The 18,906-nt window shown below is 48.2% G+C and overlaps 1 protein-coding gene across 6 annotated transcripts in view; it reads right to left on the reverse strand.

The window, feature by feature from the left end:
- LOC126921973 (uncharacterized) overlaps nt 1-18,906 on the reverse strand; it is a 229,615-nt gene that overhangs the window by 30,757 nt on the left and 179,952 nt on the right. For all 6 annotated transcript variants that reach the window (XM_050734096.1, XM_050734091.1, XM_050734092.1 and 3 more), the window contains one exon: nt 3,221-3,333. In XM_050734096.1, the coding sequence (XP_050590053.1) occupies nt 3,221-3,333 (113 nt within the window). The remainder of the gene's footprint in view (nt 1-3,220; nt 3,334-18,906) is intronic.

Below are 18,906 nucleotides of genomic sequence, written 5' to 3' on the forward strand. Positions count from 1 at the left end.
GCGCGATTTCGATCAAGGAAACGGTGACCTACTGCGTGGAAAAGTAGGCGAGTTTTACTTTCACGCTGCAGGGAAGAAAAGGCAAAGCAATGTTTATGTTTACAGGTTTATGGACACAGGTTCGTGATTACTTTTACTGCAATACGTCCATACATGGTGAAAGTTCAAGTACGGTGTAGGATAGGGATGCTTTTTATAACGTCGCGCACCGAATAGAGGTAATGCGGAAAAAAGACAGTTTGTAGTTTATCGATGTTAAGGTTAAAGTTATTTAGTACAATCGCTCGAGTGTCTTTTGTAAATTTTGTATAAATCTATTCTTGCGTTACGTACATTTACGTACGTTTGGAACAGTTAAGAAACTCCAATGAATTTTTATCGTTTACATATTCGGTAGAAACGAGATGAATAATATACGTTAACTCTGGAGACACCCGGTAGAATAGCAAGGTTTATTACACGAGGAAATGCACGTGTCGTTCGGCGCGTTGGGTGAGCTGAAATGCTGCGAGGCGACAGAACACGCCGTTTGCCGTCAAGTGGAGGAGAAGAAGCTGCTCCAAGCACAATGTAGAGGAAGATACCACCCACAAAGTCCGGCAACTCGACGCCGAGAGTCGGCGAGTCGCGGAGCGGTAACACTCGAGATACCACGCTTGTGGGCTACGATAATGGCCGGCTATTACGATAAATTGAAAAAACGGGATACAACAGAGACTCGGTTGTGCAAACAGACGTTGCTTTCGAATGGCGTGGAAACAAATTATCCACGTGGACGTCCAGTTGATCGAGCGCGAAAACCTTGTGGAATAAAAAGCTGCACCGCTGTACCTACATCGCCGAGTAAGGCCGGGGCCACACGAGCGTTGAAACGGCGCGACGTCCGTTGCGTGACGTTTGTTGTAGAAATATACTGACCTACGATGCAGCCCACACGCTAGGAACGTGCGTCATTTCGATATACGACGATATACACATTTATACAACGGACGTCGTTTCAACGTTCGCGCGAGCACCGGTCTAAAACGCAATGGTTCATCTTGCTCGTAACAAATAATACACTCGCGAGAATGCAGGAAAATTTGACGCGTGAAGAATCAGTTGATTTCTAGAGAAAAGAGGAAAAGGGGAAAACAGGAGTACAAATACCAGAACTATCAACAGAGATATCACCGAGAGCTAGCGACAACGAATGTGCGTTACGATAACCGCGCGAATAGCGAAGCACACAGAGCCGGCATTGTCACGACCGGTGGACCTTCGAGAGGTTTGTGTCGATAAAAATACAACACGCCACCGGTGAATCCTGAATGCGGGCCTCTGTCCGATCCAAAATCGTCTTGGCCCGCTGCCGATCTCTCGGCCAGAGTTCATCGATCGTGGCATCATCGCCCGCCGCGTCTTTTTACCGGCGACTCTCCTGGTGCACACGAAATTAGTCGTCCTACCTCTTTGCCAAGCAACTCATTTCGTTCCGGCTTTTTCATCGATCGATGCCTCGACTGATTTTATTTTCAATCGTGGGAATGTCTCGAAAACACGCGGCACAAATAAACACCAAGCGTATCAAATTCGAAGGCTTCGGTATGCAATTGGAACGTCTTGAAACTTTCAAAGTGCTCTTCTATTGTCCGAGATAGGGAAAATGTGACTTATTATATTTTTACCTATGATTTTGAAATGTAAGTGTCGCGTGAATTTGTAATAAAAGCAAGATCGTTCGGGAAGGTTAAAATAAGAAACGCGTCGAGCTAGACCTAAACAAAATTTCGCGCTTTATTCCTGAAAATTGCTTTCTTGCGCGTCGCTGCGAGAGAACGTCCCAATTTCTGCGAGCATTTTTTCCCAGTCGTATTTCATATTTTACTACGTCGAGCGGACGACTTGCCGCATAAAGCAACGAGAGACAATGTCCGAATGGAGGTAAAGCGGGGCCCTGTAAATCTCGCAGCCGCGTTTCTGCGGTGAATGCATATTTCTTCCCTGTACGAGGCTCGATAGTCGCGCGGATCTGCGGCCAACTTGCTTACGCGGGCACAAAAGCGAGGGAGTTCTGTACAGCCACCGCACCGTGTCGGAAATTATCAGTGTAACGTTGTTCTCTCGTTACCGGCGCGTAACACCGTCTCGACGCACGCCATTCCTTCAATGGCCTATTTCTGGCTAATTTAGGACTCCCTGAAGTGCGCTTTACCTTCTTTGGCCCTTTGTCCGCCTCGTCGAGGAAAGGCTTCTTTGTAATCTGACTTTCTCAACATTGTTGCAATTCTAACATGATTCTTGTCAACGAATATGGTATGGTGTACTTTATCACACGTAGCTCGCGTATATTCAAAAATCGCATTCTGTCGTTGTTGACACATGTCGCACGATCCAATCTTACAGTTCTTACAGTTGCTATTAAAATTACTCGACTATCGTATTTATTGCGGCATTTACACATATTAATTAGATCCAAGTATATTAAATCTGATTTAGTAATATTTTCGTACGAAGATTAAACGTAGAAGCAGATTAAAAAAATTAATGTTTCGTTGTAAAATAAAGGTAGGTACATTTGCGAAAGTATTTGCGAAAAGTATATTTTTTCGTAACCGCTGTAGTTACAACACGATTAAGCAATTCTAACGATGGTAACGAGCTATGGTTCGATAATTCAACGCTCACTGGAATGGCAATTAGCTCCGCTTCCTGTATACATTTTAGATTCTTTTTATTATGCATTCACGAAGCCTATCTGATTAGCTGTTGGCAAACTTTCTATGACAAACGAGACAAATGACAGGGAGCCTGGAGTAGGGTGGCAGATTGCTCGTAAACGAAGCAACGATGTCATTTACACGCGAAGGCAGTGAAGCGAAATGACCTATTTTTGGCTAATTTAATAGTCACTAGAATGTCAATGACGCGTTCTTCTTTTTTTCTTCGTGCTATCTACCAGACGTTTTCTTGTCCCTCCTTCACCCTCTAAATGGCCACTCGAACCCTCGAAATATGGTTACAACCCGAGCGACCTCGAACCTCGAACACGTTACGATGCCCAGCCGGAATGAAACCTAGTCTTTATTGCTATGGAGTCACAAGCTCCTCCATGACGCGACCCTGAACAGTTTTACGCCGTCTAACATAGCGTTTTGTTATTTTCTATCCTGTCGTACGTCGTTCTATACCGTCGTCGGAATTACTTGTAAACTCGTAGAATTGTAGAATTTATACTCACTTCCAGAAAACGACGGACACGATCGCTGCCATCAGGAGGAGCACCACCGCGCAGGTGATGATTAGGGCAGTGCTTTGTAGCGATGGATTCGTGTGGTAGGATGCATCGATCATCTGGAAACAAAACAGATCGTTCGTTAGGTAAGTCGTGAGATTTATGATTGTCCTGCTATTAATTTATTTCGTAATGAATATTTACGATCTTCGTTCACTGTATTTTGGGATATGTTAGGGAAAAGTGTAGAGTGAATAGGAATAATAGCGATGAAATGTTCGTGCCATTAGAAGCATCTTAAAAGCGTGTACCGGCTCTGAAAGCTGTACAACATCGACCGAACCCTTTCAACGAATCATTGATATCGCTAAAAGTTATAGGAACTTCGTTGATAGTAACTTTAGTGGTATTGATTTATGCTCTCGCTTTCAACAAGATTGTACGCGAACACAGCTTTTTTGGAAGTTGCATTCATTTTCGGCTGGATACGATATTTCGAAGAGTTATTGGATGCTTTTAAATGGTTGTTCAGATCATTGGCCTCGATGGATTTTTTAATGAGCGTTCAAATTATTAAAAAGCCATTTCTGCAATAGAACTGCAAATAACTATTTCCCGCTACCGATCGATCAACAGGACGTCGTTAGCGTTTCCTCGACAAAGATAGCAACTCGGCCAGTTACGAAACCGGCGTGTAATCACGACACGCTCGAAAGCCGTATGACGAAACACCGTTTCTCGTACTATGCGGATGCGGTAATAGCGGAAAAGGTGTATTAGCAGCCGTGAAACCGGATTTATTCTTCAAACGTTGCACCATTGTTTTTCTCTGCCAAACGCTAGACACACGAATAGCGACAGTCAAATCAACGAGAAAATCTAGCGCACGAGAATCCAGCTCGGAAAACACGAGATTCGCATGTAACGTCGTCTAAGATTCTCCGCGAGAGATGCGCCTAGACGAGGGCGGCCCTTGGAAAACACACGCGACACGTGCCTGGTTTGAGCGAAGAGGAGGCAGAGAGCAGGGCGTCGGCTGGTGGCGTTTTACGCGCAGCTCCGATGAAAAGGGAAAGTGATTTTTGTTGGAATTTCCATGGCGGTGGTTCAGATTCCCGGTGCCATTCTATCGGCTTTCTTCGTCGGTTCGTGGCCATTGTCGCGAGATCCGCGCGAATCGATCGATGCGTATTGTGAGTACGAGACTCATTGACCTGTAGGTGCGAGACGCGTGGCTGGAAAGGGATGCTGGATAAATGGAAAGAACGACCAGTCGCTTTGGGACTGTGAATTTAATGCGTATCGATAAGCTGCCCCCGCTATGACCACGCGCCCGCCCGATATTATACTCGAATCGCGCATGTTTCGGGGGTTGGCGACGCGCCAGCGATGCGCTCGATCGTCAGACGATCGCGGGCGAATCGATGTCCTCTTGCGAATCTCTGCAATTGGAAAAATCTATTTCCCTTCTTAAAATCGTTCCAAGAAATTCAAGAGACTCGGAAGCGGTGCGGAGCGAACGAGTCGTTCCATTTTGTTTTCCATATACATAGGAGCCCGGGAACAGTGGCGATTCGATGTACATCGATAAGTAGACTGCCTGGCCGAGAGTGGGAGTATACGCGCGATGGAATATTGTGCTACGTGTTGTTTGGCAGCGGTCCAAGAGAAGCAGCATTTATCAAAGGTTTCGTTGATGAGTGTATGTGTTAGAGTCTCGATAGGATCGCGGTTTGCCCGTGCGCGCGAGCATGTAAGTTGCTCTTTGTCGAGAATCACCCCATCCCTTCCACGCACTTAGAAGCGACTCGACTATGCGATTCTCTTCCTTCTCGCAGTGGCTCATCGCTCATCATTACGGAGATATTAATGGCGTCAGCTAATGGATTCAGCCGAGAGCTTAGCAGCCGGCTAGAGAATTCCCTACACCCGGTCTCCACCACTCTGCGTCGCGTTTTTCCTCACGCAGAGGAAATAAAGCCAACGGAGATGATGTATCGTCTGACTGAGAACGTGATTTCCTCCCGAGATTTCGGGACGCGCCTCCCTTCCCAGACATTGTCCGTCGAATGCTCGTGTTTTACGCCACGACGTCGAGGCGGTACCAAGGGTTCGTAGGTCCAGGGACGATAAGAGGACAAAAGCGAAGGTGGCCAGGCGTTTTTTCCCTCCTCGCGATTGACTCACTTTTATCGGAAACTGACGCAGAATCCGCAGGCAGGCGACGTCCTGTTCGATAAAACCGTGTGACTGCGAACCGTCGGACAGAACGAAGGACCTGCCTCTCTTTTCCTCTTTCTACCCAGAAAACGAGAAACTTGTGGATCGTGCAAAAGATACAAAATAGAATTTCTATTAACAGATACCAGCGCGCAGCTGCCAAGTTTTTCAGGTCCATGCGATCGGCATACGTGCGTCTCCGCAATATTCGATAAACCCGTGCATCTTTCGTACGACCAAAATATGGTGATAGGAAGCGTTCCACAACCGATCGTCCACGATCTTTCATTCTGTGCAACTACGTGCGAGCCATAGGGAAGATACAGTAGAGCAAGGGCTATATCAAGTCGGAAGCTGGACGTCCAATTAGTACGGAAAAATGCGCCAAGTAATTACGAGCTTCTGAGAACTAAGAGGAAAAGAGTAATCAAACCGTGGACAAAGGCTGCATATAGCGTTGTTAGGCTCGGGAATGGAACGTAAGCCGCTGTCAGGCTGTTGCGATACCCTTCCCGCAGGGAAACCGTACGTTTCCTCCGCGTTGTACACGCTACTTACGATTGCTCTGATTCAGCATCGCCCTGTACAGAAACCCGTAACCCGACTCCAGATCCAATTAATGGAATCCTAGAGCATAGTGGAGCGCGTGCCCCTACGAGATGCAATAACGACCTTACGTTTCCAATGGAATAGTATCGCGGGGGGCTGGGAACGCGTCTCGGTTGTCGAACTCGGAAACAGGGCTAAGGGTGACTGGTCCCCGATGATTTCATCTCGGACTAGCCTTCTTGCGAAAGTGAGTCACCAGAGTTCTCATCGATACCCGATAATGTCGATTGATTTCGGTTTAGCTATTTATTATCATTTGGAAGAAAGAGCGGCACAGGAACAGGACTGTTCCCCTGGACGAGACTTTTGCAAATCTGCGTCTACTCGGCGGTCGAATGGTAAACTCGCTAATCTCCTACATAATCTACTTAAACAACTACTCGGGAGAAGGGTCGCTTCGTCGAATTATACTTCAGGAAATCAAGGCTCTGAGACGGTTCTTGGGTTTAGGCCCGAAAGTTTACTATCGGATTAACTCCAAGAAATCTCTCGCCGCGGTTTGCAACGCTGTGTGATAGGCTGCACGAACGATAACCAAACAGAACATAGCATCACCATTGGCAAACATAACGTTAAGATTTCTCACGTTCTCCAGTCGATCTAGAACACGCGTTGGATCTAGATTTCCTAAAGTTTATGAAAGGAGGAACTGATTAGTCGCTGATTCGTTCACGCGAACTGTACAAGATGTAAACGTAACAGCATCGATCGATCGATTAGAGAATTCCATCATACACACACCGCGATGACTGACTATGATATAGTTTCATCTTCGTTTATGCGCTACTCTAGCTCTGTGTTCTCGAGTTGCCATCGTAGATTTCAACTATCATGGACCTCGACGTCGTCCGTTTCCTCTATCCTCTTCTGAGTCCCTTGAAATTCCTCGTAAACGCGCGAGACGTTTCAGTGCCTCGTGAACAGACAGCAGCGCCTTATCTGCGAACCTATCCTGCCAGTTGAGGAATGCGCCGCGATGATGAGAACGTGACAGAGAGTTACAAACTTGCTGCGTTTACTTGGCCGAATATCGTTTATGATGACTGTAAGCGCGCTTTGTATGTGTTTCGTTCAGAGGATAAAGCGTATTTTACGAGTTCTTCGTGGCACTCGTAACTTTCAATGATAATATTTACGCTGTGGCTTTGAAGAATTTACGATTAGAACGAGCAAAGCATGTTTCGTTGTACGTACACGCTGAAGAATTCAACGCGTGCACGCACGTGTAATTCGTAGATATCGCGGATCAGCGTTGACTCTGATACGGAACGTCAAATTAACAGGTAGCACAGCGTGCGAGATGGACATTGAAAATGTCGCAACCAGATAGCGAAGCAATTAAGCGAACGCTTCCATTTCCACGGTGAAAATTACTTGGAGATTCTTGGAAGTCGGCATATGCCCTGAGCGGGACACGTTCATCCTGCTTTATGACTACCAGTTTATGATGTCCTTCGTCGTCGAGCGGTAAATGCGGTCGTACAACGGCGAGAGCACGTTATTACTCGGTACGCTTAATTTGCATAGCGACACACGGACGTTGCATCGCGTTGTCGACCGTGGGCCTCGTTGTTTTACGCACGGATTCGTCGTTTCCCACGGATCGAACGCGAAATTTAGATCGAGCAACCGAAACCGGATCGTTTCTCCGACGAACTGCAATGTTTGGCGAACGAGTATAGAGGTCCCACGATAGAAATTAAAAGGTCCGCATACATAACCATTAGACGTGCCTGTTGCAGATTGCCCTCCGGTCGGATCTGCTCGGAAGCTATCAGAGCGACGAACGTATATACGCGAGACGATCAACGCTGGAAATCAAAGCGAGGAGGTATCGTTCGGTCTCGAGCGCGTCGCAGGTAGAGTCAAGGGGAATATCAGATCATTCGGCGACGCAAGGGCGCCTCGGTGGTTTCGTTTCCATCGAAGTTTCGGCCTCTCCCCGCGCCAGCACAGAGAGAACAGACACAAACGGTTTCGTGCCATCTTGATTCCGCGGCAGAGTCTCTCGATTAATTAGCGTGCCGTGGTTAATGAAGCCAGGCCGAACAACAGGGCAAAAGGGGCGAGTTTGAGGGTTCGCAAGGGCCATAGAGGAAAGGAGAGAAGGAGAGAGAGAGAGAGAGAGGGAAAGAGAAGGAGAGGAAGCGTTTCTCGGTTCTCTCGGCCTTGTGCAATCGATATCGCGTAATGCGATCTCTTTGGTTGAGAGCGCGGATATTATGTTCGTCGGACTGTGCACGTATCGTCCACTGTTCGAGGGTGGAAAAAGGGGGCCAGAGATTCGAAAAGCGCAGTTCATTCCGGATATAAATAACCGTTCATGGCCGGTGTAACGTATATTTTAATGTCACCTCACGTGACGTATATGCCCGCCGCTTAAAGCGACCGCTACTTTCCAAAAAGCTTCTCCTCATTTATCATGCGAGTGATTCAGCAGCGGGACGCGGCCAGTTTGAATTTCACTTGATTCCGGTTATTAATGGATTCGCGGCGCCCCGTATAATTCGCCGTTCGACGCTACGATGAACGTACATCGTAGTTTCACCGAGCTTTTCCCACCATCGAAGAGGAAGAGAAAGGACTCGAACTCTAGTCTCGTTTATCGTCGCGACATCGCTTTTCAGAACTCGCGTCGATTTCCAACGGGAATCGTACTACGATTGGCAAAAATCGACCGGCGCGTTATAAAGGTGTCGCATCGACGTAACTATCACGGAATTACGCCATCCGCCATCCCTTCGGCCCCTAAATCTCAGCGCCACGAAATAAATATGCGCATAACAAGGGCGTGGATGTTCCCCTGGCGCGTATGAACATGCATGAGTCTGTAAAACATTCGATTTGCAGGGGAAACATTAGCATGAACGGCACGTTCGTAACAATAGCGAGAGACGAGAGCAGACGCGACGGCACCGGTTGGATCGGTCAATCGAAAATCGTCTCTCGTTGATTTAACAACTATCTGCTGGCCGTATACAGCCGGAATGGGGTCTGGCTTGGTCGCCACTCGTCACCGGAACACGTCTCCATTCGACTGGGACACGCTAATTACGCATTTGTTCAGGAATTTGCATGCGTTACGCCATCGCGTTACCAAGAGTTTACGTGTCCCCGCGATTCGTCGTAACGATTCGTTACGAGCCGGAACGATCGCGCCGAGCGACTCTCGAGCTGGCTCGTCCGATTCCTGTTGTCCCGGAGGGTCACGATCGCCACGTTTACCGTGCATTTGTTGCCGTGTCGCTGGCCGAAATTGTCCCATTGAAAATCGTCTCGTTAGAGCAACGATTCTGTCCAACGCACCCCGCTGAATCGCTGATGTTCCGTTTTTTCCCCCTCTGTGAGCTCTTTCTTCGTGACGATGGGCTCGCCTAACCAAGTCTGGCATATTCGCGGCATATTCTACTGATTGCTACCGCTCTCGTCTGCCCACCGACGGGTCTATACTACTGCGAGACGTAGTCCGTAATTCAGAAAGAATAACCGGTGTCTTCTGTAAAATCGGGCAAAGCAGAAAACGGGACGAGAGATTCTTGGCAGGACGGCGGCAATCCTGGAACAGTCTCGCTCGTATACGCCTCGGGTCTTTTCCAATCAGCTCGACGCTCTACCCTCTTCGAGACGAAGATTGCACGCAAGCACGAGGTTGATTCTCGTTCCGGTGGTCGTCGAGCGTCCCGTACACGGTCGCTCTCCGTTGTTTCGGCCCGCCGCCGACCGACTATTTATCGAGCAAATATTTCCCGGTTATTTTTCCATTCCGTTTCTTCTTTATTGTTTTCCAATCACCGTCCGACATCGATCGCTCCTTTTATCCACGGGCAACGCGGCACGCTCGCGTCTCTATTGTTCCAACTGTGTGTCGTTCCCTTGCGTGTCTCGTCCCTCCGCCGATGAGTAATTTGCAGAGAAAATTGCTTGCGAAACATTTTCAACTGTCTCGATGCTGCGAAAAAAAAAATATATTTGCAAGGAGGATGAATCGATAGTTTTCCATGATTTCCTCGCATCGTATCCTACTATCTTCGCGACGCGACATCGCCGTTGCCAAAGAATTATTTATTACAGATAATATCGAAATTGAATCCGATGGAAAAGAACGTCTCCGCGGCTTACGCATCCACGGGAAACACCGGCCGTTTTTCGTCGACGGATTAGCCGACAAGCAGAAGAAGCAGGGGATCGTTGACGAGGGGAGACGAAGGTCGAGAAGCGAGAGTGGAGTAGCTTCCAGGCGGTCGAATGATCGGAAGAAACCCTTTTTATCTCGGGCCGGAACGAAAGGTCGGTACTTGGAGCGCTCTTGTTTATTTGCTAGCCTCCTTCCATCCCCTGTCGTCCCCTTTTATCTCTGCGGATTCGTCGCGACGAGAAAAAGCCGAACCAACAGACGCGTAAAATCCGTGTGCGCTTTCTTCTCTTTGTCTGCCTCGTCGTTTTCTCTCTCTTCCCGTCTTTATCCTCTGTTACACCGCTTTCCACGTTACTCTCTTCGCGTCTCAATAAAACAACGCGCGTTTTACTGCCGTTGTTTTCTCCGCCGGCGACGGAAGAAGTTCATAAATATTTGATGCGCGTAATGAAATGTCATACAACTGGCGCGAGCCCGCCGCTTCGATCGGATTCAAACGGGAACGAACGTTAAACGACCACGAGACTCGTTGTTTTCGCCGAGGCGCCGCGCCTCGATTAATTTGCGTCCTCTCGCTCGATTTGCCGCAAACGCCAGCAACTATTTGCACGTCGATCGTCCCGTTGACGGTCGTTGATAAAAACGTATTTATTTCGAGCTGTTCGACGAACGTTCGCTGTCGATATGCTCGATGATGAATGGAATCCAGTCGCTGCTGAATATTTCCATAAATATGCCCCCGTTCTTCGCGGCGCTTGTCACTGGACCAGAGTTTCGAGTCGATTCTCGGTACGCGGCCCGCGAGACTCCCAGTCTTATCTTTAAAATATCCGAAGTCGACTCGGGAAACGTATGAATAAATCATCGTGGATACGCGAGGATGAACGACGTTTCGAAGGGATATCGAAGTGGAATCGAGTCTGAGCTTCTTAATTCCTTTTGGAAACAATCGACGACCAAGGGGCTGCCATTTTTTCTTTACCCTCGCCTCCGTCGGGGTTGGAAAACGCCCGGGGCGACACGTTCGCAGAGGGAGGCAGATGACAAAGATTATGTGCCGGAGCAGCGTTTAACCGACGCGGATCTCAACATTCCGAACGCGGGTTTAATATCGACGCGTCGATGAGTCTCGTAAATCATTTCGCCGTTAATGAAATTCGAAGACGACGACTCCACGCAGACTTTACGACGACTTTCCAGTTGATCGTGACGACGTCTACGACATCTTGCCTCTCCATTCCCTTTTGAAAGCCATACTTCACCGGCCTACTTGTACGTTTAGCAGAGAGTCTCCTTTATTGGTGGGAAACTTGTTCGAAACGAGAGAACTTTCGTCGATTCTTCGACCCTTCGTCGAATCGAGTAGATGCGCGATTAGCAACGAGACAACACTCGAATCGTTCCAGTCTTCGACATTATCGCCCGGATCGTTTCAGCCATTAGATGGCACATTATTTGGAAGAGCTCGCGGAACGGCAATTCCAAGCGTATAATATCTGGTCCCCCGAAATGGCGTAATATCATAGGGGATGAAAGCGCGGGGTGGAGAAGACAAGACAGGGGGATGCTGTGTGTAGGAGTGTTTAACGACACGGAGAGCAACATTCCGGACGTGCTTTAATATCGCCTACCGTTTCATTCAGGACGCGCGACGCTCCAGAATGGCCTACCCTCGGCTTCTACCCTGTTAGATATTTCGGCTAAAACCTACTCACCCTATCTCGTCACAGTTAGGAAGATCCACTAACCCTTCTGCCAGCCACGTGGCACCCGTGGGGCGAATTGTTTTTGATATTCGAAACGGAACGAATTGCGGTGCCGCTTCGGTGGACGCTTCGCGGCAACCCACTCACCCCTTTCTGCCTCCTTTTACAATCCTGTCTCTGTTGCCTCTGGCTGACTCGCCGCCGTCCGAAGCAGTCGGAATTATCGCGCACGCCTCCGGGCTTTGGCCGATTTTTCCGCCGGCTGTCTCGGCGAGAATGAAAATATCTTGCTCGACGATGGCGTCTCGAGCAACCAGGTTTTCCTTTCAATTAAGTCACTCCGTTAAGATGGCAACTTAGTTAGCTCTGTGTTCCACCGGTAAACAATGTTTCTCCTTTCTCCGTTTCCTCGGAGGTTTCAACCTCTGGAATCGAGGTTGCCAGCATTTCTATCCTATCGCGTGTACGTTCGTGAGTTTCGAAAGGGGTAAAGAAAGTCGACGTTTCGACGCCGAGCTCATCGTCGGATATCGATAGCGATTTTTATTAGGTTCGACGCGAGGAGAACAGAAGAGCGATAACCTTCTTATATCGTTCAAACGCGTTATTCTCATAAAGCAAGTTTCGCGTGCTTTCGTAGCTTATAGCGACGCAGAGAATGAGAGCGGAGTCACGAATTCGGCTCGCTGTTGTGGAAAAATATTATTCGACCGAGATTCCAGGGTAGCTGGAAAAATGCAGCGAAAGATTGAATTCTGCGTCAGCGGCTGCGTACGGAAGACACGGGCTTCGAGTGGGATGAAATTTTCATTTGGAAAAAGCTCGTTATCTCGTACGTCAGCCAGAGCCGAGAATCGGCTAACGTTGCATTAATATTTCCCACTTTATTTCGAGGAATATTTACTCGCTAAGGGAAATAAGTCCGCCTCTAAGCGAATTAATTATACCTCTGTCTTAACGCAGCCCGTGGTTGTTATCTCGGCCGGCTCGATTAAATCTTCCGTGTTATCGTTACCATCCGTTTCTTACCGCGTCTTTTCCTTCCATTTTCATCCGATGGTCCATTCGTTTTCCCGTCATTGCCCTCGCGTCGCTATAAAAATAATCGTAACAGACAGAGAATGATAAACTGACGAAACGGTAACGAAGCTGGTCTTTCGTTCGTCGAGTTTCCAGCGAAATTCGTCAAAGGCGATTGCTCGCGAGCAACGAAATTACCGGAAACGCGGTTGCTGCCGTGCGTGGCTGGCTTTCTGTATCGGTAAGCTCTATAACGAGCGGTAAGTCTCTATTCACAGGTGCGTACCGGGAATCGAAGACAAATGAACCTTCTCCATGCAAAGTCTCTCTCCCTCTTCGCGTCCGTTTCTTCTCGTAGACTGTCGGAACGAGGTTACCAAGGGAGAGAAAGAACGGAGAAAGAGAGAGAGAGAGAGAGAGAGAGGGAGGGGAAGAAAGCCGAGCAGTCTGTAAATTGAACGATGTTATTTGCCAGGAAATGGAAATCTTCGCGAAGATGCACGCTCTTGCAATCTCTCCTCTTTCTGTTAATTTCTCGTTTGTTGTAGACTCACGAAGTAGGAAAAAGAAGAAAGTCGGTGAAGCGGCAACTCGAAAGCCATAGTGTGTAGTCGATGAAAGCTCGGCGAAAGCGTTTAGCCAAACTCGCGTTCTCGAGTGGGGTGGAATATTCGTTCGCGAGATTCGAATATCATCCTGGTGAAAAATAGAGCGCTTCACCTTTCTCGGTCGTTTCTTTTCTCATCGATCTCGCGGCAACTCTTTCGTGTAATCCATTCGCCGGTTTCCAGGTTAACAGAAAGGGACGAGAAGGGAAGAAGGAGGAGGGGCGAGTGCGTTTTTACAGGCATGTTCGGCTTCTTTGCGAAAGATCGATCCCCAGGAAAAGTTCCAATTTCCCTTTTATCGGGGATTCTGTTTCATTTCGGGCGTCGCACATAATATTCCCCCGAACCGCGGGATTAAACGGCGAAGCCGAGAATTTCCTTTCTTCGCCGTGACACCCTCGACCGTGATCGAAAAATGAATCCCACAATGGCGACACCTCGACTTCGTTACCCCTCCGACATATCAAACTATTCGAAAAACCAATCTCCCGTGAAAATTACACGTGGCTTCCAGGGAATTTTCATTTAATCTCGGGTATCGATTATTCGTTTCGCTAGCTGATCTCTCGTTCTAAGCTGTAAAATACATTCAGAAATTTCCCTTTGCCATCTTACAATCGAGTCGTAATTCATAATGATTTAAAATGTGTCAGTTTTATCGGGAAGATTCGCGCTGCTCACCGTGAACCGGCAGCATACGCGGCCATCATTTTCTCTCACCCTCTCCTTGTCTCGTCAGTCGGCCGCCGGGGTGGCCATTATTTAAATTTCGTCCCCGCTGATTCATCGTTTCAACGTCAATCTCTGCTAGCTCCGTTCACCATGGAAATTTATCTACCGCGGAACGAGAGAAAGAGGAAGAGGACGAGGACGAGAAGACGAGACTCGTCTCGTCATCCTTGGAAATCGATCCGATGGTTCGTTTCGAGAAGCTGCTCGTCCAGCAACAGAAGAACCAGAGCCACCCAAACTGTTTGCGCGCCATCCTTTCACAAAGGGGTTCGCGTGGTTTCAGCTTTGATCCCTGTGGACAATGTTACAGGCTTCCACGTTCGTTGCTCGCAACACGTAATTTTCTCCCACCTTGTGCCTTCCCAGGGCGAACCGTTTCTCGTAGACGATAGACCCGCGATATCGTTGGATTCGTTTGCTTTCGAGTGCCGAAACGCTTAACCAGACGCGCTCTTTACACCGCTATCGATCCACTAACCCAGTAAACGGTGTATTACCTGTGTCAATATCAGTCAGAAGCTCTGCGGCTTACACAACCGGTTAACCAGTGGCTATTATTGATCTTAACAAGAATCCCGCGCGTTTGCTGATGCATATTGAATCGACGCGTGCACGCGACCGCGAATTCGCGATTTTCAGCTTTCAGAGCAAACGGCGAATTACCAACTATTCAAAGTCTACGGGACAAGGGAAACTAGAACGTTGGAATCTCGCGAGATCCAGAACGAACGATGCGATTTTCCGTTGGAAAGGGGCGGTCGCTGTGTCCAGCTCGAAGAAGAATCGAATATCGGATGAGAAATTCTTGTCGTCGACGGGATTAGAAAGTTTTTTGCTCGGCTGGAACGGGTAGGTGGGCGGCACCCGATAATGAAGTAATCCGAGGAAGGAAACGGTAGCTGTCGCTGCCGGATCCTCCTTTTTCACGAACGGCGACGATTCGAGGGGTGGACTCCGCGTCGTTCACGTCGAGGTTCGCCGTGTGTGACATTCGAGCAGCCGCCAAAGGGATCGTTAGGCCGACCAGGGACACGATTCTCATCGAATGTATACATTCACCCTTTAATCTAGCCCCGGCAGACGATGTCGCTGTCTGAACCGGAACGGGGTGAAGCTATGGCTCCGCTATTCCCCGCGTTTCACCCTTGCACCGCACATTTCGATTCTTTCTTTTCTCGTCGGATTGGCCGCGTTTAGCAAGATCATTCCCGACCAGTTCAAAGATAGAAGAAAAAGATTCTTTCTCCTATCCATCATATTCGAACATCAGCCTAGAAGGGTTTCCACTTTATCATCGTTAGAGCAAGAAAAGGAGGTTATCCATTCAAAGACACGGGCCCAAGAAATAGAAAAAAAAAAAAAGAAAAGAAAAATGTAGTTTGGAAGGGTCGATTTAAATTTACATAGCTGCGAAACAGAATCAACGATATCACCTGTGGTCCCGTTGTTGCCTCGAGTCATGAAGCTTCCCTCCGGAAAAGCCCGGAATAACCCAGCTTCTCGCTAATCGTAGCTCTTTGATACCCTTGCCCTGGGAAACGATCCCTTTTCAAGGAACTCTCGCTTTCCCCGGAGGAAACGCGTTCAGCCGAGAATGGATGACGCGGTCTCGTGCTCGCCGCGGCGGAACTCTCCATGGAGTTTCGAAGTAGCCTCGTTTACGGAGTTCGACGCGACATTAATTCCCGGGCAACCGCGGCCTTTTTCGCACTGAACCGCCGGAGAATCTGTGCCATGGTGACACGAAGGCCAAACCGCGAATGAAAACGGAGCGAGCGCGGTGAATATCAACGGTATTAAAGTTTAAGCCGTCCTTTCGTTTGATGCTCGGCAGGCAGCCGCGAGATTAAAGCGCGAAACCGAGGCGGTCTGCAACGTGGCGAAATTGTGTTTCAAACAAAAAAAACTCGGGCCATGACTTTAACGAAGACCCGAGAAATGGGAACATCGCGGCGAGAAAGTTGATCGCTGACTAATATTCCACCCCTTTTTAACATCCGATGGAACCGTTTTCTCGTTAACTATCAGTTAATTAGTTAACGCTGACAACGTGTAAAATTCCAAAAATCTTGGAAAAATTGATTAAAACATCTGTCATTGTTATTATTCCTTTTGGAGTCGATTTAGATTTCGGCAGACTCGTCTGAATGTCCTATCTAATTTATTTAATATTTTCGTAGGAAGATTCAAAACGAAGCTCGATTGTATTAATCGTTCGACGTTGGAGAAACGTTGGTACGGTTACCGAACAGCCCCTCGTTAGTCTCTGCCGCCTGTGACGAAGGAAGTTGGGCGTCGTTCGAGCGTGAACGGAACTTTCGAGGATTTCGAGGGACAAAGCTTCTCCTTATCCTCTTTTCGTCGTCGCCCTCGCCACTTGTTTTCGCCGATCGTCTCGTTTACCGCAACCTCTGGGAATTAGATATTAGCAGGGACAGAGAAGAGGCTGGCATATTCGATGGGACGCGTTCGTGCTTCCGGTCGGAAAATTAAACACGAACCTCGCTTGTGTGCGCGTCGAAACGATATTGTTCTACGCGATGCTCTCTGCTATGGGCTAACGAAGGTATAGCCTTTCTTGGACCCTGTCATCGACGCTGATTTCGCGTCGTGCAGACGTTCCGAATTTCATCGTCGCTTAAACGAAGGTTGAAAAGAATTTAACGGAGCTACCGTTCCTATTCCAACGACAAGAATGTTTCTTTTAGCCCAGATTTAACATTCCTGAGGGATATTTCGCATTTGGCTCGGTCGATCGTCACGCCCAAGAAATCCAAGTTTTCTAGAAATTTCTAGGGACAGAGATGTAGCTCGTTAGTCATTAAAGTTCGCGCAAGTGTTCATTAAGAGTTAATGATGCCATTAGACGTAACCTAGGGCCAGGATCGTTAACGACGCGCTGTAAGTACCGCGGAACCAACCGAGTACAGTCGGCGTGGCGTTAAGCGTAATCAAAGTATTCCAATGCGGTTACTTTCACGAGAAAACGAGGTAATCGTTTTTCACCGACGACGATCCTTCCGGAAAGAAGTTGACTCTGGCGCGCTGCGAATGCTTTTATTTCTCGAGCATTCGGGAAAAAGAAGCAGGCGACGTTCGCGCGACGCGATTACCATCGTCATTCTCCACGAGATTCAGGAGATTCCCAGAAACGTCGCCTCTTTTCTAGCCTCTTCTTCTTCTTCCCTTCGGAATGCGTTTCACTTCGTTTGGCACGTTTTGACGCGCGCCACGCTTCCGCGTTGCTCTCGTTTTGTCCGTTTTCTGCCGCTTTTCCCCGGAAGCTGCGATTAAGAGACACGTGTCTAGACAACGAATTTCTTCCATCGCTTTTCTCAAACCTCTATTCTCGTACAACTCATTCTTATTTACGTTATCCCATAGCGAAGTCCGTCAACTTTTTTTGCTTCACGATTATCATTCCTATTAAGGATTTTATTCTCCTCCATCCTCTTTCCTTCCGCTTTAACAAGATACTTCCTGGAAAAACTCACGTGCAATTCTCTCGCGTGATCTGATTGGCCTTTCTTCCAATTTTACGTAATGGCTACTTTTCGCACTTTCGCCAATAAATAGCAGCGTGAATTTCACCATCAGACCCTGCAAACACTCGTAAACACGGGATGCGTATCAGCAAATCCTAACAAGCACGAGGGCCGAAGGAATCGGTTCGAAACACGAGGTTCCTTAGCACGCGAGCGATTTTAATGGACCGCAGAGTTTCGAAGGGTGGAAGCCCGCAAAATTTTTCCGCATGACCCGCTACGAAGCGACGACTAACGACGCCAGGGATGTGGATCCTGGGTGCAAAGGGTCGTTTGGTTCACGCGAACCGAGTCCATGTCGGTCGGTGGAGCGCACGGCTTAGCGGCTGCGGTTTCGCTACACCCTCGTTACGATCCCCGACCAGCCCTTGATTATTCCAGATACGCGTAAACACGGCTCGTCCCGCGAAACTGGAGAAACCGTAAACCTCGTCAACATTTGGACTGCCAGCGATCCGACGACGACGAACCCCCGTTAACGTCGGAATTCTCTCGCTGACCGCAAATTCCCTCGCTGCACGCCCCGTTGCTTATTTTCCGCTGAATTATGGATACGTGAAACGAGTTCTCGAGGAAATTTCCGCGTCGTCCAGAGGACGTGCGTTCAGTCGCGGGGAAATTGTTCGTGTAAAAGGTGTAGGAGAAATTTTTCGTTCTGCATTTTATCGGACGAGCGAACGAAGCGGAAGCACGGAACGAAAAGTGATTATTTTTCCCAAGGGTTGGTCGTGACCCGTGTTCGTTCACAAGGTCGAGAAAGTTTTCACGTGCTCATTTCCACGGAAGCGTGCTGTGTAAACACGCCGCCAGGCGACGACAGGGAGTCGACGCAGGCCTGCACACTTTTCTCGTGTCTGGAGTCTTCTACGATTCCGTCTTGTTTCTTTGATCTAATTATAATCGACTGTTTGGTCCTTATTTGACATGGGAAAACCATGTCCTCTTTTTTCCTCAAGCAACGAATGCACAGGAACGTTACCCTTCCGGTCGTAGAGTAGCACGGTACGCACGAGACCTTAAAGCGTGTAATTTATAAATCCCGTGGATACTCGACACGAGTTTAGAAGGATTTTGCCTCATAGTCTATGCTACGTCGCTTATGGCGATAACTTCTCGT

This window comes from Bombus affinis, chromosome 11 (assembly GCF_024516045.1).
Source record: "Bombus affinis isolate iyBomAffi1 chromosome 11, iyBomAffi1.2, whole genome shotgun sequence".
In the NCBI taxonomy this organism is placed as follows: Eukaryota; Metazoa; Arthropoda; class Insecta; order Hymenoptera; family Apidae; genus Bombus; species Bombus affinis.